Source organism: Pteronotus mesoamericanus, unplaced genomic scaffold, assembly GCF_021234165.1.
Source record: "Pteronotus mesoamericanus isolate MK-2021 breed Mesoamerican mustached bat unplaced genomic scaffold, CSHL_Meso_final contig_482, whole genome shotgun sequence".
NCBI lineage: Eukaryota > Metazoa > Chordata > Mammalia > Chiroptera > Mormoopidae > Pteronotus > Pteronotus mesoamericanus.
In genome coordinates this window covers 566236-591574 of record NW_026555181.1, presented here as the reverse complement: position 1 = coordinate 591574, position 25339 = coordinate 566236, and the positions used below count along the sequence as shown (strand labels likewise).

The 25339-nt window shown below is 49.4% G+C and overlaps 2 protein-coding genes across 2 annotated transcripts; one reads left to right on the top strand and one right to left on the bottom strand.

The window, feature by feature from the left end:
- The first annotated feature begins 1725 nt into the window (after positions 1-1725).
- Positions 1726-25122, top strand: GNA15 (G protein subunit alpha 15). Its single transcript, XM_054578045.1, has 7 exons — positions 1726-1901; positions 9586-9770; positions 13898-14052; positions 14701-14829; positions 17201-17330; positions 18492-18645; positions 24272-25122. The coding sequence occupies exons 1-7, from the start codon at positions 1757-1759 to the stop codon at positions 24496-24498; spliced, it is 1125 nt and encodes a 374-aa protein (XP_054434020.1). The 5' UTR covers positions 1726-1756; the 3' UTR covers positions 24499-25122.
- LOC129074288 (guanine nucleotide-binding protein G(I)/G(S)/G(O) subunit gamma-5-like) lies at positions 6928-7175 on the bottom strand. Its single transcript, XM_054578046.1, has one exon. It carries the CDS (start codon positions 7173-7175, stop codon positions 6969-6971), a length of 207 nt encoding a protein of 68 aa, XP_054434021.1. The 3' UTR covers positions 6928-6968.
- Positions 25123-25339: the final 217 nt, after the last annotated feature.

Sequence of the window (25339 nt, the reverse complement as noted above, 5' to 3'; positions counted from 1 at the left end):
CGGAGAGGATGGCCCTGGTGTTCCGGGGCCTCTCTGCACTTCCGTCCGCTCTCTAGTCTGTGACTCAACCTGGCCTCCTGGTTTTGCCACGCTGGTTATTTCTGTTCTGTGCTGTCTGTCCTCCCAACGCTGCACGGTCCAGACTGATTTCTGCTTTTCTTCACCTGCCTGGCAGTGGGAAGTCACCCTGAATTCCTCAGGACACCCAGCTGGGCGGGTGGATGGGTGGGTAGGGCAGCACCCGCCTGCCCCAGTGACCTCACTAGGGTGGGGGGTCTTATCACACTTCTCATCTGCCATTCATTATGATTCAACAATAAGGAATACTGCACCTTCCCGATGGCTGATGGCCGGGGATTGATGGGGGTGGGTGACAGTTGCTGCTTTGTGACCCCAGGCACTCACTCACCCTCTCTGAGCCTTGAGAGTACCATCTGTGAGGGTTGCAGAGGCCCCTGAATTATGTATCTCTCTGGGGGAGTGGTGTTCCAGAACTTTCTAGAGATTTCAAGAACCTCTCAAAGGGGATTCTGCACCCAGAAACGGTGAAGTTCTGCTGGATCGGAGAAAAAAATGAGACCCCTCCTATGGCTGTGAGAGTCAGGAAGCAGCCGTGCGTTCACCCTCTGCATTCTTGTCCTACTTTGAGGGTCCTGAGGGCTCAGGGGGTCAAGGCTGGGGGCCTTGACCAGCCAGTTCGACTCACAAGGTTCCCGTGTGCCCAGGCTGTCTGTTCAGTATCTCCTCCTGGTGCCAAATGTCATCGGGTCAGTGTGACCTTCCTTGACTCCCTGTGTAAAGCCACAGCCCAAGCCCCCAACATCTCCCAGTCCCTTCTCTGCTTTATTTTTCCCTCCGAATGTATTGCCACCCGACAAGCTCGAGTATTTTTTTTAAAACTATCTTTCCTGACTTGTCTCTCTTGACTAGAATGCTAGGCAGAGGGGTCAGAGATTTCATCACTTTGTTTCGGCAGAGCCTGGAATGCCTGGCACACAGTGGGCTCTCAATCAATGTCCGCCAGAAGAATAAATGGCCATCCCGAAGCTACCTGGTCAGTGTGTAGACCCTGGAGCCCCATGGGTGAGAGATGGCTCCAGGCCCCGTCTAGTCCCATCATGATCCGTGCCTCAGTTTACTCATCTGTACATGGGGAGGAGATAACAGTAACTCTGAGGCGAGGCGCACGTGAAACAAGCCCACACAGGCAACGACTTCAACCGGTAGGTGCCGCCCAGCCTTCCTCGTCGGTGTTCTGAGGATGGCTGCTAATTGGCTCAGAGCAGGCTCTCAGGGGCGGGCCTGGTGACAGGGGCGGGGTCAGGGGCCCAGGGAGGATGGAGTCCACCCCTTCTCCAGAATGAGGAAGGAGGGCCCTGCCGGGACCCAGACGGCGAGGGGCCCTTCCTCGAGTTGCCCCACCCTCCCCAGGGGCACCCACCTCTCCTCCTTGCTGCCACAGTCAACCTGTTAGGCCGGGCCGGGCAGGTCTGGAGATGGGCGGGGAGCCCTGAGCCTCTGCACCCCTCTCCTGCTCCTCCTACTTCTCCCCCAACGCCCTTGTGCCTGGCACTCGGGCCTCTCTGAGCTGGGTGTTGGAGGCCAGGAAGTCGGGGGTTCTGGGGGGTGACCCCCAAGAAAAGGGTCACCCCTTCACGCTTGGCTGCCTTGAGCCCTCCTTGGAGCCCGGGGGGTGGGGGTGCCCTCCCCAGGGGGCCGGGGCCATGCTGCCTTGTGCCTTCTGAGGCCCAGAATCATGGCCCGGTCGCTGACCTGGCACTGCTGCCCGTGGTGCCTGACGGAGGATGAGAAGGCAGCCGCCCGGATTGACCAGGAGATCAATAAAATCCTCCTGGAACAGAAGAGGCGGGACCGAGGCGAGCTGAAGCTGCTGCTTCTGGGTGAGTCCAGGGCCTACTGGGTTGGCAGAGGGAAGAAGGCTAGAGGAGTGGGTCCTCACCCGCCTGGGGCGGGAGAGCCTGGGAACCCATTTGCCGAATGAGAAGGCTGAGGCACCGAGAGGCCCAGTTCCTCGTCCAGACACAGGCCCAGCCACCTTGCAGAGCATCTGCAGGAATGGAGACGGCTTGTGGGGTGGCCCGTGGGCGGCTCCAGCCTGGCAGGCCCAGCACACCCTACCGGCTCTGTGTCGTGGGAAGGGAACCCTGAGCTCAGGCCTGTCGCCTGCCCAGGCCAGTGAGCCCAGGCCCCTGCCTCCATCTCTAGACGGCCCTCCAGTTCCTCTCTCCCTGCCACATCAGCTCATCGGGAGGACTTGACCCAGGTTCTGGAGGTTCATTAGCATGGGTTTTGTGGGCAGAACGTTGCCCATAAATTTATTGGCTGGTTGATTCATACATTCAAGATGTTTTGAGTAACTCCTGGGGACACAGCGGCAAAGGAGATGGAAGTTGTCCCTTCCACCAGAAGATGAGGGAGACAGACATTAAGCCTGTAAACTAAAACAATTTCCTGCTGCTAGAAGATTGAGGAGGAAAATTAAACCAGAGGAGGGAGTAGGAGTGACTCGAAGGGCTGGAGATTGTGACCTCTGAAACTAGAAGTCTTGTCGTCTACATGTATCCACTCCCCCAACCTCTGTGCCCCGTGTGTGGCCCCAGGGACGCGGGCCTTAGACAGTCTCCCAGGACTCCCCGAGTGCAGGGTGGGTGCTGGGGAAGCTCTCAGGTGTCTTAAAGTCACATCTGCCTGGCCCAGGTCAAAGAGGCTGGTCATCTGTATAGTCACTTCTCTCTTGCCTTGCTCAGCGGAAAGCGTCGAGGAGGGGAAAGGGAGTGGGAGCACTGGACCCTGAAACTGCACCCTAACTGAGGGAACTGCTAACTTCTAACTGCGCTCCTTCTTGCTGCACTAGGTAAAAGGACCCCTCCCCCACTTATTTCTCCAAGAAGATCTGGCATGGCATAAAATTAAAACTCTCGCCCCTTTGACCTCTCAGACCCCGGCTCTGTCTACTGGCTGCAATATTTCAGTGGCAGCCACTGGACTTCTTTGCTCTTCATTGAATATTTCACATTTTCCTTTAACATTTGGTGAAATCATGAATGAGCCTACATTAATTCTTATTAAATAAGACTTTAATTACTTTACTAGCTATCTCTATATTTTCTTTCTTTATATTATTATATTAATATATGTGATATAGTAACATGTTATTTATTATTTTTAATATATGGGCCTATTTAAGCTATCTGTTCTTGAGTGAGCTTTGGTTATGGGTGTCTTTCAAAGGATTTGTCCATTTCTTCAAAATTGTTAAATTTATGGGCATAACATTGTTTATGACATTCTCTCATCACCCTTTTTGTGTGTGTCGGATCCATAGTGATGTCCCTCTTTAATTATTTGTCTTCAGTCCTTTTTCTTCATCCATCAGACTAGTGGTTTATCAGTGTTAGTGATATTTCCTTGCACATTTTGAGTTCATTTATCGGAACCTCGGGGCCTTTGCACTTGCTGTTCTCACAGCCAAGAGCTCACAGGGTGCTCTCGTTCAGCACAGGTCTCAGCTCAAATGTTACCTCCTCAGAGAGGTTTTCCCTGAATTCCATGGCTACACAGATAGCCCCATCTTCCTCCATCTTCTGCTTGACTTTTCGTCAAAGCACTCACTGTCACTCTTAGGTGTTTGCTTGTTTACTGTCTGCCTCTCCGGTTACAGCGCAAACTGTGTGAGGTGGGGATCATGTCTGTCTTATTCACTCCTGTGCTCCGAGCATCTAGCCCAGCAAGACAATGAACCTGATGTATGATTGATGCCTAGTGCGTGCTTTATAAAGGAGTGAACGAACGAACAAACGAATGAATGAATCAATCTTCATTCAGGGGAGATTTTCTCCAGAGCCGTATTGTATTTTCCTGGCGCTGGGAAGGACCCTCGCCCCATAAGGCTCTGACCAGTGCACAGCCAGCCCAAAATCAGGAAGCCCTTCTGCTGGCGTGTGAAAGAGAGCGGGGAAAGGAGGTTGTTTGTGTCCCCAAGCACAGTGATGGTCCCCAAGCACTGTGTCCAGGTTCCAAGCACCCTGTGAGCAGCCATGTGGACTGGTTTTGACCACCCCCATCCTGGCTCTGAGGGCCACCTCTGCACCTCCCTCCCTTCCTGCAAACAGGAATTAAATCCAAAAGTAATTTTTTCTACAGGTTTGCTAATCCTTTTAAGGATGAGGGCCAACCCTGTGTTGGGGGAGGGGCTGTCTCTCCCTGACAGGAAGTGATCACCAAGTTGGGCCAGGTGGAGTCAGAATGAAGCCATAATCTCTGATAGGGAAACCAAGGCTCAGGGAAATGCAGCAACTTGCCCAAGGTCACACAGCCAAGATCAGAACCTAGAAGTCCAGTTCCAAGTCTGTATGTTTGACTGCCCTGTGAACATGCCCCAGGAAAGAAAAGCCACAAAACCCCAATGACGGATGGAGAAACTGAGGTCCAAGGAAGTGGCAGCATTGGTCTGAGTCAGCAGCCAGTCTGAGCCAGAGCTGAGCGGAGCTGCCTGCCCTCCACCCGCTGCTGCCCAGACTGGCTCCTGTACCCTAGGGTAGGTGGGGGCTGGGGCCCTGTCCCCTTGACAGGAGCCACATGCTGTCTCGTGATGCCTGGGGCTTGGCCCAGCTCCTCCAGGCGTCTGCTGGCTTCCACTTCCTCATCCATCCCAGGAGGAAGTATCACTTCCTGTCTGGGCTGCGACACCGCCAGGTGGATGCAGCTGCCCCACAGCTCCCAGCGCCACGTAGGGGGTTTCCTGAGGCAGGCCAGGAGCCAGGGGACGGAGAGGTTCCAAGTCCCTTAGTGGCTTCAGGACAGGCCTGGAATGCAAAGAGGGGTTTCAACCTGGGGAATTTTTCAGAATACTTGTTGTGATCCATTCATGAGTCACAAAATCCATATTGTGGGTGGAGACCACAATGTTTTTTTTTCTTTAATAAAGCAGAAGCAAAGTGAAAAAAAAATCAGTGCATCACAACATAGTTAACTGTTGCTCCCTGAGACTTTCGTTCTCTGTATATTTGGTGGAGACCTGAGGTCTGAGAGTTCAAAGGCAACCAAGAGAGAGGTCAAGGGTGCAGCGCTGTGCCATAGGTCTCAGTGCTGTCCCCGACAGCACCCGAAGGGGCTGTCCAGCTTCTGAGCGTCTGTAGATTGTCACGTTAACTGATATTTTGATGACTTCTGACTCACCCGACTGGCTATGTTCCATTCTCAGGGTGAAGGACCCATTAAGGCTTGACTTTAGTCCCCTGCTTCTCCACTAGCTGTGTGACCCTGGGAAAGGCACTTCACCTTCCTGAGCTGAGCCCTCGTTTCCTCTGTAAGTGGGAAAACAGCAGGAATCTCATGAGGACTGACTGAAGACAAGCACCAAGTGTGTCGGCCCCTGTCCTGGCAGATGCCAAGAGTTAAATCATGCTTGCTGTGGTGATGATGCCAGTGGTTATTATTATTAATGTCATTATTGTTTAGGCAGCACACGGGGAACTTTCTGTATTATAATTAAGAAGCCCATGAGGTCCTGACTGGTGTGGCTCAGTGGGTTGGGCATCATCCCGCAAGCCAAAGGGTCGCGCAGATTCAATTCTCCGTCAGGGCCTGTGCCTCAGTTGTGGCGCATGCCAGTTGGGGGCGTATGAGAGGCAACTGATCTATGTTTCTCTCACACATTGATGTTTTGCTCCCTCTCTTCCTTCCTCTGTTCCCCTCTCTCTAAAAATAAATGAAATAAAATCATAAAAAATAAGTCCACAAGCTCTGGACTCAGGCCGAACTGGGCTTGAGTCTCAGCTTGCCACTCGCCAGCTGTGTGACCCAAAGCAGTCCCCTCAAGAGATCTGGGACTCAGTTTTCCTACCTGAAAAGTGGGGCCAAGAACCATCCCTCTTGCTGTGAGGCTCAGGTGAGATGGCGCTTCATGCTCTCAGCCCTCAAGGGTGTGCGAGCTCAGTCCCTTCTGCCTTCCCCTACTCGCCAGACTTCTGAAGACTGGAGATCTCCCCAGGTTTCTAACTAGGAAGCAAGGCTGTGATATTCAGGTGTTTCCATTCCGGAATATTTAGTGAGTCTGATGTGTCCTCTTCATAAAATGCAAGAAATTCTGGAACCTGAGACAATGTGGCCCCGCATTGGAGAGCTTATAGACTTGGGGGAGCCGCCAGTACTTTTTTTTTTAAGGAAACTTTTTAGCTGGGGATAATTTTAGATGTAGGGAAAAGTTGTAAAGATAGTACACAGAGTTACCCTCTGCTCCCAAGCAGCTTCCCCGCCCATTCACGTCTCAGGGAACCGCAGCACCGTTGTCTGAGCTGAGGAGTTAACAGGGGAGTCTTCCTGTCGCATCACTGTTAACTAAACTCCAGACGGAGCATTGGACCATTTGACTGTCTTTTCCACGAAGGCCCTTTTTTTTGGTTCTAGGATCCAATCCAGCTTTTCATATTGCATTTAGAGTTGTTTTTTTTTTTTCCTTTCTTAACTTACTTTGAAATGCATCCAGACTTACAGAGAAGCTGCGCCTGGATTCTTCTGCAAATGTTAACATTTTACCACATTTCCTTTATCCTTCTCCCTGCAAATATATACACACATGTATATGCTATATGTAAGTATATATTCACACATAATTTATTTCATGCATAATTATAGCTATAATTTATTTACTATACAGTTACATATTTAATACATATGTTTCCATTTTTTCTCTTCTTTCTTTTTTTTATACTAAGTATTTATTTGTATGCCGCTGCCAGTGTATATAAAATAATCATCCTTGTGAAGTAGAAATTCATGAAAATTCAGAGAGGTAGATGTTAAGGACTGACAAAAGCAGAAGTTTGTATAGTGTGGCACGTGTTACAGGGATAATAAGCTTTTTGTACAGGCGTCAAACTGAGCTCTCTTTGAATATTTACTGGTTCATGAAAAGTGGTTTAGAATACCTTCAAAGATTCATTTCATTACAAGAGGGAACAAACTTTCTGGGGTCTGAAGGGATTGGTACTTGAAGATACTCCAGTTAGCAGGGGGTCATGTTGGGCATTCTGCGGACAGAATTGTTTCAAATCTGCAGCTGCCTGGGAAACCTTCACGCGGTTGAGCCCGGCCTCCAGCCGGAGCTGCTGAACCACTTTCTTCATAGCGGTGACACTTGAGGAACCAGACATGGTGCACGTGACAACTGGGCCTACTTGGTTGTCCATTTCCATTTTTTCTGAACCATTTGTAAGTTGCAGACCTGATGCCTTTTTACCCCTAAGTATTTCAGTGGGTTTGAGTCTCACTACAAAGCAAAGACCCCCCCGGGACCACAACAGACACTGGCCAGGAGCCTGGCGCGGTGCCGCCAGCCGTAGCCCCCCAGACTCACACCAGTCGGCTTCCCCCGTTTCCCTACTAGTGTTCTTCATGGCAACAGAAACACGCCTCTCTCTCTCTCTTTTCTTAACCCCCACCAGAGGATATTTTTTATTAATGACTTTATAAAGAGAGAGAGAGAGAGGGAGAGAGAGGGAGGGAGAGGGAGGGAGAGAGATGTGAGAGAGAAACATGCATTGGTTGCCTCCTGGATGTGTCCCGAGCGGGGATTGAACCTGCAGCCTAGGCACGCACCCTGACTGGAGACCGTTTTGGTGTACAGGATGACGCTCCAACCAACCAGGCCACCCAGCCAGGGCAAAAGTGACTTTTTCTTAGACCTCGATTCTAGTGGACTTATAACAGCCAGTGCCACCTCAGACCTGCTCCCCTTACTCTCAGACATGCTGGGGGTGGGCAGGACACAAGACATCTCTAGGGGGTGATGCAAGGTAGCACCTTCCTTCTCTTTGCCGCCCGCACTCTCCACCCTCCTTTCTGCTCACCTCTCTCTGCTTTCATTTCCTCTTTCTGGGGTCCAACAAGGCCACCCCTTCCCTTTTTGCTGCTTTTCCAGTTCCTCCTGCACAGTCCCACTCTGGTCCCTGGAAAACCCCCATGCCCATGTCCCCCAGAACCAGGCAGCGTGATCAGATGTTGGAGGAGCCTCCTAGCCTTGCATCTTCTCTCTGGCTATCACACCCATTTTACAGACAGAAAACAGAGGCACGGAGAGGGAGGGATGGAGGTCAGACAGCAGGGTGCTGGGACTGGGTCTTTGAGCTTTTGCTCCTGGGCTCTTGAATATTCCAGAATTGATATCACAGAGGGCCAGCTTAGTGTGTGCGCAACCTGATCAGTACCCCCAGCACCCTATCTCAGAAGGGGCCTGTGGTTTCATCTTGCACTTGGCCTTGTAGCTGGCCCTGCGAGGGCCTCTCTACCCACTTGGGTTCATCAAGAAGGCCCAGTTGATTCAATCTCCCAAATATCTTGTGAATATGCCCCCTTCTCACCAGTTCCCAGGGCCACACCATCTTCTACCTCTACCCTCCCAGTGCCTCTGCTCTGGTACCCCACAGCCTGTCGCCCTGAAAGCGGCCACCAGAGGGCGCATGTGAGCACCCAAGTCAGGTCCTATTCCTCCTCCTTTCACAGCCTCTCCAAGACAGCAACCTCTCAGGGGTAAGAGCCCAAGTCCTCCCACAAGGACCTGCATGACCTGCCCAGTCCCCTTCCTGCCATCACCTTCTCCCTCTCTTTCCCTCCAGCCTCCTCGTTGTTCCTCCAACATGACAGGCATGGTCCTGCCGCAGGACCTTTGCACAGGCTATGCCTTATGCATGGAATGTCCTTCCACCAAATCTTGGCACAAGAGCAACCTTCCCAGCCTTCCTTGACACTCACCTATAAAAGTCACCTGAACACTCTTTATCTATCCTATTTTATTTCCTTCATAAAAGTTTCTCTACTTGAGATTATTATAGCGAATAATATTAATTATAATTATGATAAACACTGATACTAATAATAATACTGAACACTGACACTAATAATAATAGTGAACTGTATAGGGGCTGCTGGACAGTTCATGAATCACATGTAGCTCTTTCTATGTGTAAGCATGCTCTAAGCCATGGTCCGCACACTTTTTCTGTAAGAGACAGCAAAATATTTTCAGCCTTGTGGACCAGAGGGTTTCTGTCTGACTACTGAACTCTGTCATTGTAGGGTTAAAACAGCCATAGACAATTCAAACACAAATGGGTGTGGTCGTGTGCCAATAAAACTTTATTGATAGGCACTGAGACCTGAACTTCATTTAATTTTCATGTGATACAAAACAATTTTCTTTTGATTCCTTTCACCCATTTAAAATGTAAAAACTAGAACCATGAAAAGTATCAGAAACAGAAAAAACATACAAAGTACCCCTGTGCAAAAACTGTAAAAAGTACCTGGCTGTGCAAAAACAGGCTGTGGCTGGATTTGGCCTGAGGACCAGAGTTTGCAGACCCCTTCTAGGGGCCCCTTACAATGCACTCATTTCACCCTCACATCGAGCAGACAGGGCCTATCACGATCCGTCGTTTATAGGTAGGGAAACTGAGGCACAGGGTGGTGAAGGCGCTCACCGGGGTCCCCGAGTGCAGCCTTGGCCCAGAGGATTTGAACCCAGGAGGCTGGGGTTGAGACTGAGCGAAGGCGTGCCCCCCGCAGGCCCCGGTGAGAGCGGGAAGAGCACATTCATCAAGCAGATGCGCATCATCCATGGGGCTGGCTACTCGGAGGAGGACCGCAAGGGCTTCCGGCGGCTCGTTTACCAGAACATCTTCGTGTCCATGCGGGCCATGATTGAGGCCATGGACCAGCTGCAGATCCCCTTCAGCAGGCCGGAGAGCAAGGTGAGCGTCCTGGGGCTGTCGCACGGGTGTCATCCTAGGGGGCGGGTCTCTCAGGACCCCCAGGTCCTCATTAAGAACGCCCTTCCAGGGGTTTCTTGGGTCCTGCTGTGCATTCCAGGCAGCTCCACACCAGCATGCTCCCTCTTTACTTGTGCCCTGCGCACCCCCAGCACTCGACCCTTGGACCCCATGATTCACGTGGGAGTCCTGAGTCAGCGCACCTGTTCCCTGGTGGAAATATTAATACAATGGACTGATTATTGTGGGGAGGGGTTGCTATACAGTTCATGAATCACATAATTTTTTTAATTATTATTTTTGCCCTGGCTGGTGTGGGTCAGTGGATTGAGTGCCAGCCTGTGAACCAAAGGGTTGCTGGTTGGATTCCCAGTCAGGGCACATGCCTGGATTGCAGACTAGCTCCCCAGCAGGGGGCGCTGGAGAGACAACCGTACATTGATGCGTTCCCTGTCTTTCTCCCTTCTCCTCTCTAAAAATTAAATAAAATCTTTAAAAAATATTTTGTTGTGGTAAGGACACTCAACATGAGATCTACCCTCTCAAATTTTAAGTGCATAGTTCAGTGTTAACTAGAGAGAGGATGTGCGGCAGAGCTCAACCCCCAAGTCACGGGAACCCTCTGCCTATTGAATAGCAGTTGCGCATGTCCACCCACAAGCCCGTTCTCCTCTGGTCCCTTGAGTCTGCCTATTCTGGATGCCTCGTGTAAGTGGGGTCATGCAGTATTTGTCCTTCTTTGATTGGCTTATGTCACTTAACATGATATTCTCAAGGTTTATCCACATTGTCACCTATGGTAGAAGTTCCTTATTTTTATTTTATTTTTTAATTTAAAACAATTTTATTTATTGATTTTTAGAGAGAGAGAGAGAGAGACAGGGAGGGAGAGAGAGAGAAAGAGAGAAACATCAATTTTGTTGTTTCACTTATTGATGCATTCATTGGTTGATTCTTGTATGTGCTCTGACTGGGACTGAACCTGCAACAATGGCGTATCAGGGTGATGATGTAACCAACTACCTGGCCAGGGCTTAATTTTTATTTTTCAATTACAGTTTACATTCAATTATTTTGTGTTAGTTTTAAGTGTACAGCATAGTGGTTAGAGAATCATAAACTTTACAAGAATTTTCTTCTTTTTAAAGGCTGAATACTATTCCACTGCATGGTGGACCCCATTTTCTTTGTCCATTCATCTGTTGATGGACATTTGGGTTTTTTCTACATCTTGGCTATTGAGAATAGTGTTGCAATGAATATAGGAGAACTCATATCTTTTCAAGATATGATTTCAATTTTATTTTTGGATAAATATCCAAGAGTAGAATTGCTGCATTATATGGTGATTCTATTTTTAATTTTTTGGGGAATCTCCATAGTTTTCCAAAGCTGATGCACCATTTTGCATTCCTACCAATAATGCACAGGTTCTAATTTTTCCACATCCTCACCAACACTTGGTGGTTTTTTTGCTTTTTTGGTCTGTTTTACAATGGTCATCCTAATAGGTGGGAGGTCACATAACCTTTGTAAAATCTGAAAGCATCTCAGTTGTGAATCTGAGATGGTCCAGGGACTTTGGAAGAGTGAGTGGGGAGCCAGCAGTTTCTACCTCACAGGGCTGGTATAAGAATGTGATAAATGAAAACTGCCCAAAGCTCTCAAAACAGTGTCTGGAATGTGGTATGGGCTCAGTGTCAGCGTGTGATATGATTATTTAATCCTCACAATACCCATCTCAGCTATAACCCCATTCTACAGATGAAACGGAGGCTCTCCCGAAGGAGAACCACTATCCCATCTTCCATCTCCGTACACAGGTCACCTATTTTTATTAATTCTCAAGTTTTCTGGAATGATCTTTTATGTCTGGCTTCTGGTGCTGTACAGTATATCTGTGATTCATCCATCCTTTGGTGGCATAGTAGTGGTTTATTTTTACCGTAACTGTATGCCATGGTTTGTTTATTTGTCCATTCTAATGTTCACATTTGGGTCATCTGCATATTTCTGTTGGGTATCTAACCAGAAGGGACAGGTAGGAGACAGCAAACTGTTTTTCAAGTAATTGTAGCAATTCACACTCCCATCAGCAGTACGTGCAGAGTTCTGGGTGCTCCTTGTCCTAGTCAAGATTTGATGTCTGTCACTTCATTTAAGCCATTCTGGTGGGTGCTTGGAAATGCTGCCAAGTGCTTGCAGCATTTCATTGTGGTTTTGATTTTTGTGGCCCTGATTAATAATGAACTTGTGTACTTTTTCATATGTTTTCTTAGATACTTGGATATTCTTTTTTTGTGAAGCAATTGTTCAAATCTTTTGCCCATTTTTTAATTTTGTTCTTTTCCTAGTTAAAAAAAATATAGTTTCTCAGTTTTGAAAAAATCCTTGGCTGAGGATATGTTTATTGATTTTAGAGACAGAGGAAAGGGGGGGGGAGAGAGAGAGAGATCGAGCGAGAGAGACTGACTTTGATGTGAGAGAAAAACATTGAGCAGTTGCCTCCCATATGCACCCTGACCAGGGATTGAACCCACAACCTAGGTATGTGCCCTGCCCAGGAATCGAACCTGCAACCTTTTTGGAATATGGGATGATGCTCCAACCAACTGAACCACCTGGCCAGGGCCCTCAGTTTTTTCTTTACTGATTTGTAGCAAATTCTTTGTATATTCTGGATATAAACTCTTTGTTTCACATCCATTGTTAGATTTATTCCTAGGTATTTGCTATTGTTTGATGCTACTATAAATGGGGTTTAAGTTTTTAAAAATTTCCACTAGGTAGTGGATAGTATTAGACACACATTTGATTTTTGTTTAATTGAGCTTGCATTTGTGGACCCTGTTAAGTTCACTTGTTTATTCTAACAGTTTATCTATAGACTCTTTTGGATTTTCTACATAAAGTCATGTCATCTGTGAACAGCCACGGTGGAATTTATTCCTTTCCAAACCCGATCTTTCATTTCTTTTCCCTGGTGGGGACCTCAGTTCAGTGCTAATTAGAAATGCTGTGAGCGGACACCATTGTCTCATTTCCAGTCTCCTGCCTTTTAATAGCAAAGACCCCATATTCACTTCATTCAAAGCACATTGTGCTCCATTCAGGACCTTCACCGAATATAATTTGTACCTTTAATTTTTAGAAGGATGCTTCTCTTAATTTTTGCTTTTAAAATTATTAACCATTTTTATCATGTTTTTTTAAAAAAAACTTTGGAGTTCTTATGTTTTCAGGCTGTGCATTATTTTGCTCAGGCTTCCATAACAAAGTGCCACAGTCTGGGGAGCTTATACAACAGAAATTTATTTTTTCACAATTCTGGAGGCTGGAAGTCTCAGATCAAGGTGTCAATGGGGCTGGTTTCTTAAAGCTTCTGTCCTTGGCTTGCAGATGGCTGGCTTCTCCCTGTGTCCGCCCAGGGTCATCCCTCTTCTTTTTGTAAAGGACACCAGTCGTGTGTCAGATTGGGCCTACCCTAGTGACCCCATTGTGGCTGGATCACCTCTGTAAAGACCCCCACCTCCACATACAGCCACACCCTGTATAGGAAACAGCGGGTGAAATCCAAGTCATGACAGGCTGCAAGCTTTGTGATCGATTCTGCACAGGAATTATTCGCAAACACCCAGGCCCTGCCTGTTCCCCACCCCTGGGGCTGCCATGTGCTCTACCTCGATGTGAGACTTGGGCAAGTCACTTCTCATGCCTCCATAGTCTAATCTGTAGCAAAGGGGACAGTTGTAGGGACTCGTCTCCTAGGGGTTGAGAAACCAGTGCTTGTAAAGAGCAGGAGGGGTCCCCGCATTTAGGAGGCCCTCAGTGCCCACGGGCCACGGTCTTCATCCTCTATCGTCCCCAGGAACTCATTTCTCTGCTGTCCCTGGTAAGGGGGGGTGGGCACGCACCGCCCCCTCCCCACCCCCATGGTTGAATGCATGAGTGAAGGAAGGAGCGCGTCGGGGAGGCAGGGAGGCAGGAACGTGCAGGGTGTGAAGGGAACGCCAGCGAGCTCTGGGCTAGGAAGGAGAGGCGGCTGAGAAAGGAGGGGACTTGCTGGCATGTCTGGAGGCCACTCTGACCTGCCTCGTCTGCCCCTCCAGCACCATGCCAGCCTGGTCATGAGCCAGGACCCCTACAAAGTCACCACTTTTGAGAAGCACTACGCGGTGGCCATGCAGGAGCTGTGGAGGGACGCCGGCATCCGGGCCTGCTACGAGCGCCGGCGCGAGTTTCACCTGCTTGACTCGGCTGTGTAGTGAGTCTGGGGTCAGGGTGGTGGGCAGGGGCTTCAGGTGAGGTGGTCACTGGGCACAGCCATGGGCCGAGATGCAGCCAGCGGAGACCCAGCCCCAGGACGGCACCCGGACAGAGGGAGTCCCAGGTGGCCGACTTCCACCCTGGGGACCTGCTGTGGCGCATGAGCTGGCTGTGGGATGGTTGTGCCCCAGGGTAACATCGTCCTTGGGGTGGCATTGTCCCTGGGGTGATCCTGTTTTGGGGGTGATGTTATTCCTGGGGTGATGCTGCCCCGGGTGACACCATTTCTGGGTGATGCTCATTATCATGTGGCGTTGCTGTCCTGGGCACGACACTGGGCCCTGGGGTGATGTGTTCCCAGGCCATCACTGTTTTCGGAGCAATGCCACTCTTGATGACAGTCCTCCAAGGTGACACCCCTCTGCAGTGGTGTTGTTCTTGAGGTCACACTGTCTCAGGGTCATGTTGCTCCAAGCTCCTTTTTCCAATGCTCCCACGGGCTCTGGATAGTGTTCCTGGGCCCCAGGCCCCAGAGGCCCTAGCCCCTCCTGGGGGGCTCTCTCCCCCAGCAGGGTCCTCACTGGGCCCTGGTTCTGAGAAGCCAAGGGAGGCTGCAGGGCTGGGCTCAGGGCTCGTTGCTCCCCAGCTACCTGTCGGACCTGGAGCGCATCACTGAGGAGGGCTACATCCCCACGGCGCAGGACGTGCTTCGCAGCCGAATGCCCACCACCGGCATCAACGAGTACTGCTTCTCTGTGCAGAAAACCAACCTGCGGTGAGTGCAGCCTGCACAGTGGAAAGTGCTTCCTGGAGGAGGGGCAGAGCAGCTGGGGCCCTGAGGGAGGAGTAGGAGTTTCCTAGGGCCAGCCCTCAAGGGGCATCCAGGCTAAAGGAGGCAGAGATGGACATGGACACCTCCAGCCCCCCATATGTCAGGACTGGGACCTGGAAGAGTCCAGAGTGAGGTACGAGAGCTTGGTCTTCCTGGAGGAGGGAACATTAGTATTAGGGCATTGAAGGATGAGTAGGAGTTCACTAGTGCCGACTCTTGAGAGGTTGTTATGCAGGAGAAGACAGAGACTGTGTGATCAGAGCTGTGGTCACAGGGATGGATTTGGAGGTGTGGAAGCTCAGAGGGTGATCCCTCTAGTGGTCAATAAAGGGAGTGAGACTAGAGGTCTGGGGAGGTAGGAGGCAGGAGCCATGGTCCAGGCAGGAAGGGTTGGCAAGGGCCAGGACAGTGGTCCTGAGGATGGAAAGGAGGGGATGGTGCAAGAAGTGCTTCAGAGGTAGAATGGGCAGGACTAGGTAAGTATGAGACTTAGAGCAGGGAGTTGAAAATGACTCCCAGTTTCCCATTAAGGTGACAGGGTGAAAGGTGGAGCCATTATGGTGGCAGCAGGATGGGGAGTGTTAGATAAGACAGCTGAGTCTGAGGGGTCGGGGGTGTCTGGGAGGTGGCTGGGCATGCACAGGCCTGAGCTGGAAGACAGAGTTGTGGTGGCCAGCGCAGCCCGGTGGCGTCCAGGGAGGGTGATGGCCAGTGTCAAAGGTCAAGGAGAGGTCAGGAAGCATGCAACAGAAGAGACTTCTGGGATTGGCAGTTAGAGGGTCATCTGTGACCGTAGCGAGCTCTGTGTCTGTGGGCTGACGGCAGGGAGCTCTGGAGAGTGCAGGGGACGCCTGGAGACGGGTTGTGACCCGCCCACCCGTGTTGAGTCTCTCATTTCCCTGGACCACCTCCTCCCACCCTAAACATGCTGTTCTGGCCTCTGCAATAGTCCTTTCCAGAAAGCTTCATAATTCACCTGTTTTCTGTGGGTCTCCATTACTAGGTGGAGAGTCCCACAAGGTTTGGGGCTGAGTTTCAGCCTTCTGCTCCCATCAGAACAGGGTCAGAATGGAAGCTGGTAAATGTGGGAGGGGGGCTGGAAAGATGGGAGGACGAGCACATGGATGGATGGATGGATGGGTCAGTGGGTGGATGGATGGATGGATGGATGGATGGATGGATGGATGGGTCAGTGGGTGGATGGATGGATGGATGGATGGATGGATGGATGGGTCAGTGGGTGGATGGATAGGTAGATAAATGGATAGATCAGTGAATGGGTGGGTATGTGGGTGGAGGATGGATAGATGGGGTGGGGGGATAGAAGTGTAGATGGGTGGATGGTCGGGTAAGAGCTTAGGAGCGAGGGTAGCAGTTGGGGATGTTCACAAGGAAGGCTAGGCTGGGAGCGGACTTTTAGGCGGGAGACTTGAGTATGTTCTTAGGCCAAGGAGAGAAGTTAATCAGTGGAGCGAGGGAGCAGAGGAAACTGAGACCCTGAGATGGGAGGCTGGCAAATAGTGTACCCCACCTCCGCCTCAGTCTTCAGAGCCCTGCGCTCAGCCGCAGCACCCACATCCTCTTCTGGGTCTGGGGGCTGGAGGGGGTCTGACGCATGAGAGGGGCAGGTTTCTGGGATCAGGAGCTACAGGTGCTAACCTCTTTCCCTTTCCGTACGGTGGGGCAAGTCCCTTCTTACTCTGAGGTCTCTGGCATTTCCTGTTGGCTGCCCGAGTAACAGCCGGATCCTGGGGAAATGACGCAGGGTTTGTTATCGGTGACCCACATTTCTTCAACGACAGCACAGAAGGGCAGGAAGGCTCAGGCTTCTGTTGTGGTGCGTGCAGGTGGGGGCCTGGCCCTTGCCTTGAGCCACACACAGAGGGGAAGGCATTCGCCACTGGGCAGTCTCCTGGCCAGCCAGACCCAGCATCCCCATTTCCCTGATGGGAAGACCGAGGTGTGCAGATGGTCTGCAGTTTCCCCTGGGTCAGTCAGCCAGGACAAGGGCAGACTCCGGATGTGTCTGACCTGCTGTCCTCCGCCACGGGGGTAGAAACCAGGCAATCCAGTGCAGTAGAAGCTTGGGAAGGTCCCCTGTCCTCTCTGCACCTCAGTTTCCTCATGTGTATAACGTGTATAATAGTGGGGGGCTGAAGTGCAATAGCAAACAAGAGGTGTGGCCCACTGGCTGGCCCCTAGTCTTGCTGCTTGTCGTGCTATTCTTGGCATGTCCCAGACGTGACTGGGGCCTGGAGTGCCATGTTGTGGGGTTCTGATGAAGCCTGAGCTCTGAAAGGGGGTGATTTGCTAGGATTGTCGATGTCGGAGGCCAGAGGTCAGAACGCAAGAAGTGGATCCACTGCTTTGAGAACGTCATCGCCCTCATCTACCTGGCCTCGCTGAGCGAATACGACCAGTGCCTGGAGGAGAACAACCAAGAGGTGAGGGGCCCCTGAGGGTGCAGGAGCCATCTTCTCTGCCCTCCTCCTCCCGTTGGCGCAGGGACCCACGGCCGGGCCGGAAGCCTCAGTGCCCCTCTGGAGCAGGCCCGTGCGTGCCGGTGGGGCTCTGGGCCTCACATTCCGTTCTTTCACAATCGGATCACTGAGCCCCAAAACTCTGACCCACAGCATTTGTGTTGCCAGCAACACTCACATGTGTCATGCATGCACACGCAAACACAGGGACAGTCATGTACTCACACATGCCCCTTCCCCTTGAAGCATAATGCAGACTGTCCTGGAAATATTGTGTCACACTGCAGGGACAGCATCACACTTTTACGCAGAAATGCTGGTGAGGATCAATCTTCTTTTGTGACCTCTTCTCCTAATTAACACCCAACGTGAAGGTTGGACACACTGTCATCTTTGATGTGTGCATATTTAGTGGCTAAGGTGTCACATAGCTGGTTTGGGCATTTGAGAGGGAGATGTTACAATTTTGGCTTTCAGACTAAATCAGGAAGAACGCGTTTGAGGTCCTTTGGACATAGCTCTTGCTCGGATCCAGCCATATGAGATGTCCTAGTTTGCTCAAGTGGCTGTAACAAATGACCACACACTTGGGGGATGGGGAGGTGGGGATGCTGAGACACCAGAAAAGTGTCCCCTTTCAGTCCTGGAGGCTGCAGTCTGAGGGCAGGGTGTCAGCAGGGCCGCTTCCTCTGCAGCCCTCAGGGAGAAGCTCTCCCAACTGCTGGTGACTCTGGCAGCCCTCAAGGCTCCATGACTGTAGGTGTGACCCCCCAGCTCAGCCTCTGTCGTCACATGGCATCTGCCTTGTACGCATCTCTGTCCTCATTTCCCCTTTCTATAAGGACACCACGCGTTGGACTCAGGGCCACCCAATTCCAGTGTGACCTCTTCTTAACTAATTGCATCTTTAAAGACCCTACTTCGAAATGAAGTCACATTCTGAAGTTCCAGGCGGACATGAATTTGGGGGGATACTAGTCCAGCCAGCTGAGGCACAAAACCATGTTGGGCACTCACGGGCGGCCAGCCACGCCCCCGCAGGCCCGCCTCCACGTCGGGGGAGGGCTCCTATTTGGGCCAACCTGGCTGACCTGAGCAGTGAACTGCCTCTGTCCCCCAACCCAGAACAGGATGAAGGAGAGTCTGGCCCTGTTCGGCACGATCCTGGAGCTGCCCTGGTTCAAAAGCACATCCGTCATCCTCTTCCTCAACAAAACCGACATCCTGGAGGAGAAGATCTCCACCTCTCACCTGGCTACCTACTTCCCCAGTTTCCAGGGTAAGTGTTCTAGAACGTTCAATATCTACCTCCCCAAAACAGCTCCCAAGAGAGATGCTCGTCCAGGCCCTACCCCAGTCTGGACTCAGCAGAGTTTCAAATACGATTGGACAGGCCGGGGTTCCAGACCCAGATGTTTGCCCAGTGCCTCTCCATTGTCAGTTTTCCCATCTGTAGAATGGGGATAAATAACAGATACCTTCATCCTCTGTGTGATTGCTTAAAGTGGAGGATTCTCAAAAGACATATATTATAGATCTTGTGAAGGTGGGTCTGCTAGATAGAGTTCATTGTCATAAAGCATACCCAGAAGGCATTGACAATCATTTCTGGAATCTGCTTAGATTTTTGAAACTTTCCTTTTTACAATTCTCATCATTGGCTCATCTATACTTAATTGTATAGCCATTTTATTTTTATATCTGTGACTGACCTCTGAACAAGTCTTTCCAAAGTGCATGGCTCAGTTTTCAGAGATACAACAACCTCTTTCATGCTATGCTTGTAGCTAATAGATTTGTGTAGTGGCTCATTAATCAGGAGGAATACAACAGGTCTGGGAACAAACCTTTGGTGCAACCTGAGGTGGAAGGGGCCCCGGGTAACTAGAGCGGAGTACAGTAAGTGTTGGCACCATGCGGTGCATCTTCCAGAGGAGATGCAGGGTTTTGGTGAATCCGGGGAAAGGGTGTATTAGCTAGCACTTTCCCCAGAGTGGCACTGTGAAGGGAGAGTTGCTGTTAGAAGTGTCCCAGTGGCGTAACAAATGCCCCCAAAGTTAGGGGCTTAAACTAGCCATTTCATTTCGCTTACAATTGTCGGGGGTCAGGAATTTTGGGAAAATTGTGGCTGGTAAGTTCACCTGTGGCATCAGTAGGGGTGGCTGGGATTGGAGATGCACTTCTGAGATGGCTTCTCCACCTCTCCCTTACTCCTCCTCCTTTTACTCTCTCTCTTTCTCTCCCTCCCCATCTCTGTCTTTCTTTCTCTTCCTTTCCCCCTTCCTTCTCCCATTCGGTGCCTCCTAACCCAGGGTTAGCTCACAGCATGGCTGTCGCAGGTTGGTTGAACTTCAACCCAGGTGGAAGACACTGCTCATGACCTTGCCTCGGAAGTCCCAGATGGTTACATCTACCTCATTCTACTGGTCACAATAATCACTCAGGCTGGCCCAGACTCCAGTGGAGGCAAACAGAGCCTACCTTAGGAAGGTCGAATGACATGCACCTACAGGGAGGGAAGGAAGCAAGGGCAGCCATCTTGGAGACCAGCTATCTTTGTTTCCATGGGCTGATGTGACAAATGGCCACAGAATGGGAGGCTGAAAACAATAGACATTTATTCCCTCACAGTCCAGGAGGCTGGAAGTCTGAAACCAAGGTGTCAGCCATTGAGTGGCAGAGCAGGGTCGGTTCCTTCAGAGAGCCCTGAGGGAGACTCTGTCCCAGGCCTCTCTTCTGGTTTCTGGCTGTTGCCTGCAGTCCTTAGCATTCCTTGACTTATAGATGCATCATTCCATTCTCTTCCTCCATTGTCACATGGCCTCTCTGTCTCTTGTTATCTCTCCTCTTTTTATAAGCACAAAAGTCATTGAATTTAGGGTCCAACCTAATTGAGTATGACCTCATTTCAACTTAACTCATGACCTCTGCAAAGGCCCTAGTTCCAGATAAGATCATATTCTGAGGTTCTCAGTGGACATGAATTGGGGTGGGGGGACACTCTTCACCCCAATACACAATCAATCATGGCAGATGAAGCCCTTAAGCTTTGTACTAAGTTTTGGTGGCATCATCATGGGTGTGACCGCCCTGTCCTTGTCAGAGCCCATGTAGCCAATCTCAGCCAATCATACCCACAAGACTCAGGGTCTGAGTGACAGATGTCAACTTGTTCCAGAATGGTGGCCTGGACACCCCTCACCCCCATTCCCAGCTGAGCAGCACTTGGAGAGTTTGGGAACAGGGATAAAGTCGATAGTTTTGAGGATGGTTTGCTTTTCTTAAGGTCAAAGGGAACCCCCACGCCAAGAGGCTGGAGCATCCAGTATACTAAACTTCTGGCTCTTGGCCTTTCCCTCCTGTGTAATAAATAATACTGGTGACAATAATAAACCAATAACAACTAACACATCTAACACTGATGGAAGCATCCTTATGTATTGACTTGCTTAATCCTCATTTAAAAAAAAACAAAACACAAAAAATCCTGTGAAGTAGAATTCATTCTTCTCACAACCATAGAGATTGGGAAACTGAGGCACAAAGAGGTACAGTCACTTGCCAGAAATCATACAGCCAGTGATTTCTGGCTGAGTTCCAGCCCAGGCCATCTGGATTCAGAAATGGCATGTCTTTTTTTTTTTAATTTAATTTAATTTTTTAAAACATCATGTTTATTCTATTAGAGTCATCTCAATTTTTCCCCCTTTGCCCTCCTCCACCCACTGCACCCCGCCTCCCCGCTCCCACAGTCAATTCCCACTCTGTTGTCCATGCCCATGGGTCATTCAGACATGTTCTTCGTCTAGTCCCTTCCCCTTCTGTCCACCATTGTCCTCCTTTCCCATCCCCTCTGGTCACTTTCATCTGCTCCACATTTCCATGCCTGTGGTTTATTTTGTTCATTAGTGTATTTTGTTGAATAGGTTCTACTTATAGGTGAGATCATGTGGTGTTTGTCTTTCACTGACTGGCTTATTTCACTTAGCATAATATTCTCCAGTTCCATCCATGTTGTCACAAAAGGTAGGAGTTCCTTCTTTCTTTCTTTCTTTTTTTTAATGCAGATTTTATTTATTTATTTAAATGTCAAAATCCATTATAAAATATTAAAAATTCAAATCCATTATAAAGTCTCAGCAATTAAAACATGACACAGAAATAATTGAGTAGATCAATGAAATAAAATGAGCATTCTAGAAACAAATGTATATATCTGTCTAACAATGTAATATATGATTAAATTGATATTTCAAATCAATGGGGAAAATAAGATTTTTTCAACAGATAAGGTGCATGGACCACTATTACTTGAAATAAAACAAATATAGAGCCCTATTTCATACATTATACAAAAAATATTCAGGTGAGTTAAAAATCAATATGTAAAATCTAAGGAGTTTTAGGATAAATTACAAAATAATATTGTTCTTACCCTGAAGTAAAATATTCAAGTCCAGAAGCTATAAAGTAAAATATTGACAATGTGACTATATTATACATTTAAGACTATACAGTAACATACATATAAAAAAAGTTAAAGGACAAGTAATAGAATAGGAAAGTATTTGCAGCACATCTAAAAAAGGGTTAATAGGTTTTTTTAGGGAGAAAAATTCTACAAACATTTTATTGAAAAATAGATAAAGGATACCAAAAAGTCATTTAAAGCTTTTTAAAAATAACAGAAATAGGCAAGAAATATACAAAAACAGGTTTAGTTTCAACAAATAATAAAGTAACACTTCAAATAACACATCATTTGTCACAATCAGATTAGTAAGTATTACGAATATTGGTAATATCAAATACTGGTGACTATGAAAGGAACTATGTATTCATAGACTCTTTTTCTTCATCTTCTTAAAGCAGTCCCTTTAGCACATCTTGCAATGTTGGTTTGGTGGAGGTGTATTTTTTTAGCCTTCTTTTGTCTGGGGAAACTTTATTTTGCCTTCCATTTTAATCGAGAACCTTGCTGGGTAGAGCAGTCTTGGTTGCAGGCCTTTGCTTTTCATTACTTGGAGGATTTCTTGCCATTCCCTTCTGGCTTGTAGTGTTTCTGTTAAGAAGTCAGCTGCTAGCCTTATCGGGGCTCCCATGTATGTTACTACCTGTTTCTCCCTTGCTGCCTTTAGGATTCTCTGTTTGTCTTTGATATTTGCCATTTTAATTATGATACGTCTTTGGAGTGGGCCTCATTGGATTCCTCTTGAGTGGGACCCTCTGTGTTTCCTGGACTTGTGTGACTTCTTATCTCCTCCAATTAGGGAAGTTTTCCGTAATTACTTTTTCGAACAAGTTCTCTATCCCTTGCTCCTCCTCTTCTTCTTTTGGTATCCCTATTATACAGATATTATAATGTTTCAGGTTGCCCTGCATTTCCCTAAATGGCTCTTCATTCTTTTTGAGTCTTTTTTCATTTTCTTGCTCTTTCTGGGAGTTTTTTTCTACCTTGTCCTCCAGCTCACTGATTCGATCATTGGCCTCATCTAGCCTGTTTTTGATTCCTTTCACTGTGTTCTTGAATTCAGAGATTGTATTCTTCATTTTCTCTTGTCTCTCGTTGATAGTTTATATGTCCTTTTTCATGCTGATATAGTTTGTAGTAAGTTCCTTGTAGTTTCCCTGTAGTTTTTTATACTTCTTTCTGAGCTCACTGAACTCATTGAGCTTCCTTAGAACCATTGTTTTGAACTCAGTATCTGATAGTTTACTGTATCATTTCATTCTCTTTCTGGGGGTTCCTCCTTTCCCTTTGATTAGGGGGCGTTTCTTTGTCTTCCCATTATTTGTGAGACTCTTTTTTTTTGCTTCCCCTTCTTAAATTGATTTGTTTTGATTTCCTGACTTTGTGGTGTGAACATCTATGGTAGGAGGCTGCTGTTTTTTCTTTTTGGATCTGCCTCTGATGATGTCAGCTGTTGACCCTGTCTGACCTTAGGCAGTCTTTTCAAGTCTTCCAGGAACCTGCTGTCTGTGGCTGTCTCCTTTCAGTTGTTAATCTAGTCACTCTGCACTCAGCAGTCAAGCTTAGACACCACAGGGCGGGGCAGAATCCCTCCTGAGGGTGGGGCTATTGTGTCCTCTCACGCTATTGCCACTCAGGGGAGTGGTCTGCCTGAGCCAGATGGCTGCTGCCATCTGGGGGATGAATCAGCACCAGGATCCTGCCGGCTACTCTCTCAGTTCTCTCCCCAAAGCCTTCCCCAGTCTCTCCTCAGATGTCTCTAGCCCACTCTGCCTCTGAGAAATGCCAGGTCTTACCCATTACGCTAACCTGCCTTTCTGAAAGAATGATGATAACACACACTCATGAAGCCTTCTGAGCATTGAGCACAGAGCCCTGGACATGATTGCTTTGAATCCACACAACTCTGGGAGGCCTGGGACTATTCTGATCCCGATTTTACAAATGAGGAAACTGAGGCTCACAGAGGTTACATGGGTTAATATGTAAATAAACTAGTAAGTAGCAGAGTCAGGCGTTGGGCTCTTAACTCACGTTGTGCTTTCAACACAGTGGCTCATGTGTTCACCAGTGCTGCCATCCCTCCCCTTCTCTTGGCCTCAGTTTCCTGTCTGCACCAGCCTCTGTCTCTGCAGCTTTGAACCCAGCAAAAAGAGGATCTCTCTTCAACACAAATTCTGACCAGAGAGTCCCAGAACTCAGGCTCATTGATACATCCCAAGTCATGTGACCCACAGAGCCTGATGCTCCCAATGGCTGAGCAGAAGTCACATGGCCTGCTAGATGGCAAACACCTGCTGGGACTGTAATGGGTGGGTGGTCAGTGGGTTCCCTGTGCCCTAAGTTGCCCATATTGAGAAGAGGTCCCAAGAGGTAGGGTCCCAGCCTGCCTCAGAAGCCTTGTGCCCTGACCGCCCTCACCTCTGCCCCCTAGGCCCGAAGCAGGACGCGGAGGCAGCCAAGAGGTTCATCCTGGACATGTACACCCACATGTACTCCGGTTGCGTGAATGGCGCTGATGGGAGCAGAAAGGGCCCGCGCTCCCGGCGCCTCTTCAGCCACTACACGTGCGCCACTGACACTCAGAACATCCGCAAAGTCTTTAAGGATGTGCGGGACTCGGTCTTGGCCCGCTACCTCGACGAGATCAACCTGCTGTGACCCAGGCCCCGCCTCCCCCTGGTCGGACGAAAGTGTGGCAGGCAAGACCTGCGGGCGGGGCCAGAGCTCAGAGAGCCCAGACACCCGACTTGTTGCTCCAGGCCCAGGCCCAGGTGGCGGGAGGGCCACGAATGAGTTGGGGTTGGAAGGCCAGTCGCCGCCCCCCACCCCCCGCCTCTCTCCAGGACAGCCCCTGGGCTTCCCTTTAGACTCAGTTTACCTCCTCGGAAAGGGAGCACAATGACCATTTGGGATGCCAGGGTGGAGGAAAAGGTGAAGCGAGTAGGGGATGGAGGACTTGGGTGAGTGGGCTCTCTTAGGACTCCCGCCTCTGGGTGTGTCCCCTCCTGGGCAGGAACCCCCCGGGGGGTGATGCACATCCCCAGGGATGGGGCTGTGGACCTTCAGGCCCAGGAACCGGACTCTGGCGCCCCCTAGCGGACAGGAGGTGGAGTCTCCCAGCCTGAGGTCTGGGTAGCTTAGACACCTTCCTTTGCGGGAGTGTCTCTGTAAGAGTCTCTTGGCTCAAAGTGTGCCCTGTTCTGGATTACAGACGAGGGAAACTGAGGCCCACAGGTATCCCCCTCCCTCTGAGGCTGGGGGCCGGGCGCGCTGCATCTTAAAACCTACTGTATTTATTCCCTCACCTGCAGGGCCCCTTGCAGGATGAACATTAAAGAAATGACATTCTGGAGACCTGTGATTTCTTAGGGGTGTCCTGTTTATCCACCTGCAGTCCCTTCTCAGGTCTCCTAGACCAGGCGGGGTAGAAACATGGAGAAGGAAGGAAAAAAGTTCTAGTTGTTCACACATCTGTGCTTGGCGATTTACCCAGAGCCCT

Excerpts from the sequence above, each read along its gene's own strand:
- GNA15 (XM_054578045.1), top strand. The coding sequence starts at position 1,757 with ATGGCCCGGTCGCTGACCTGGCACTGCTGCCCGTGGTGCCTGACGGAG. Across the intron at positions 1,902-9,585 it reads GCTGAAGCTGCTGCTTCTGG|GCCCCGGTGAGAGCGGGAAG; the intron begins GTGAGTCCAGGG and ends TGCCCCCCGCAG. Across the intron at positions 9,771-13,897 it reads TCAGCAGGCCGGAGAGCAAG|CACCATGCCAGCCTGGTCAT; the intron begins GTGAGCGTCCTG and ends CTGCCCCTCCAG.
- LOC129074288 (XM_054578046.1), bottom strand. The coding sequence starts at position 7,175 with ATGTCTGGTTCCTCAAGTGTCACCGCTATGAAGAAAGTGGTTCAGCAG.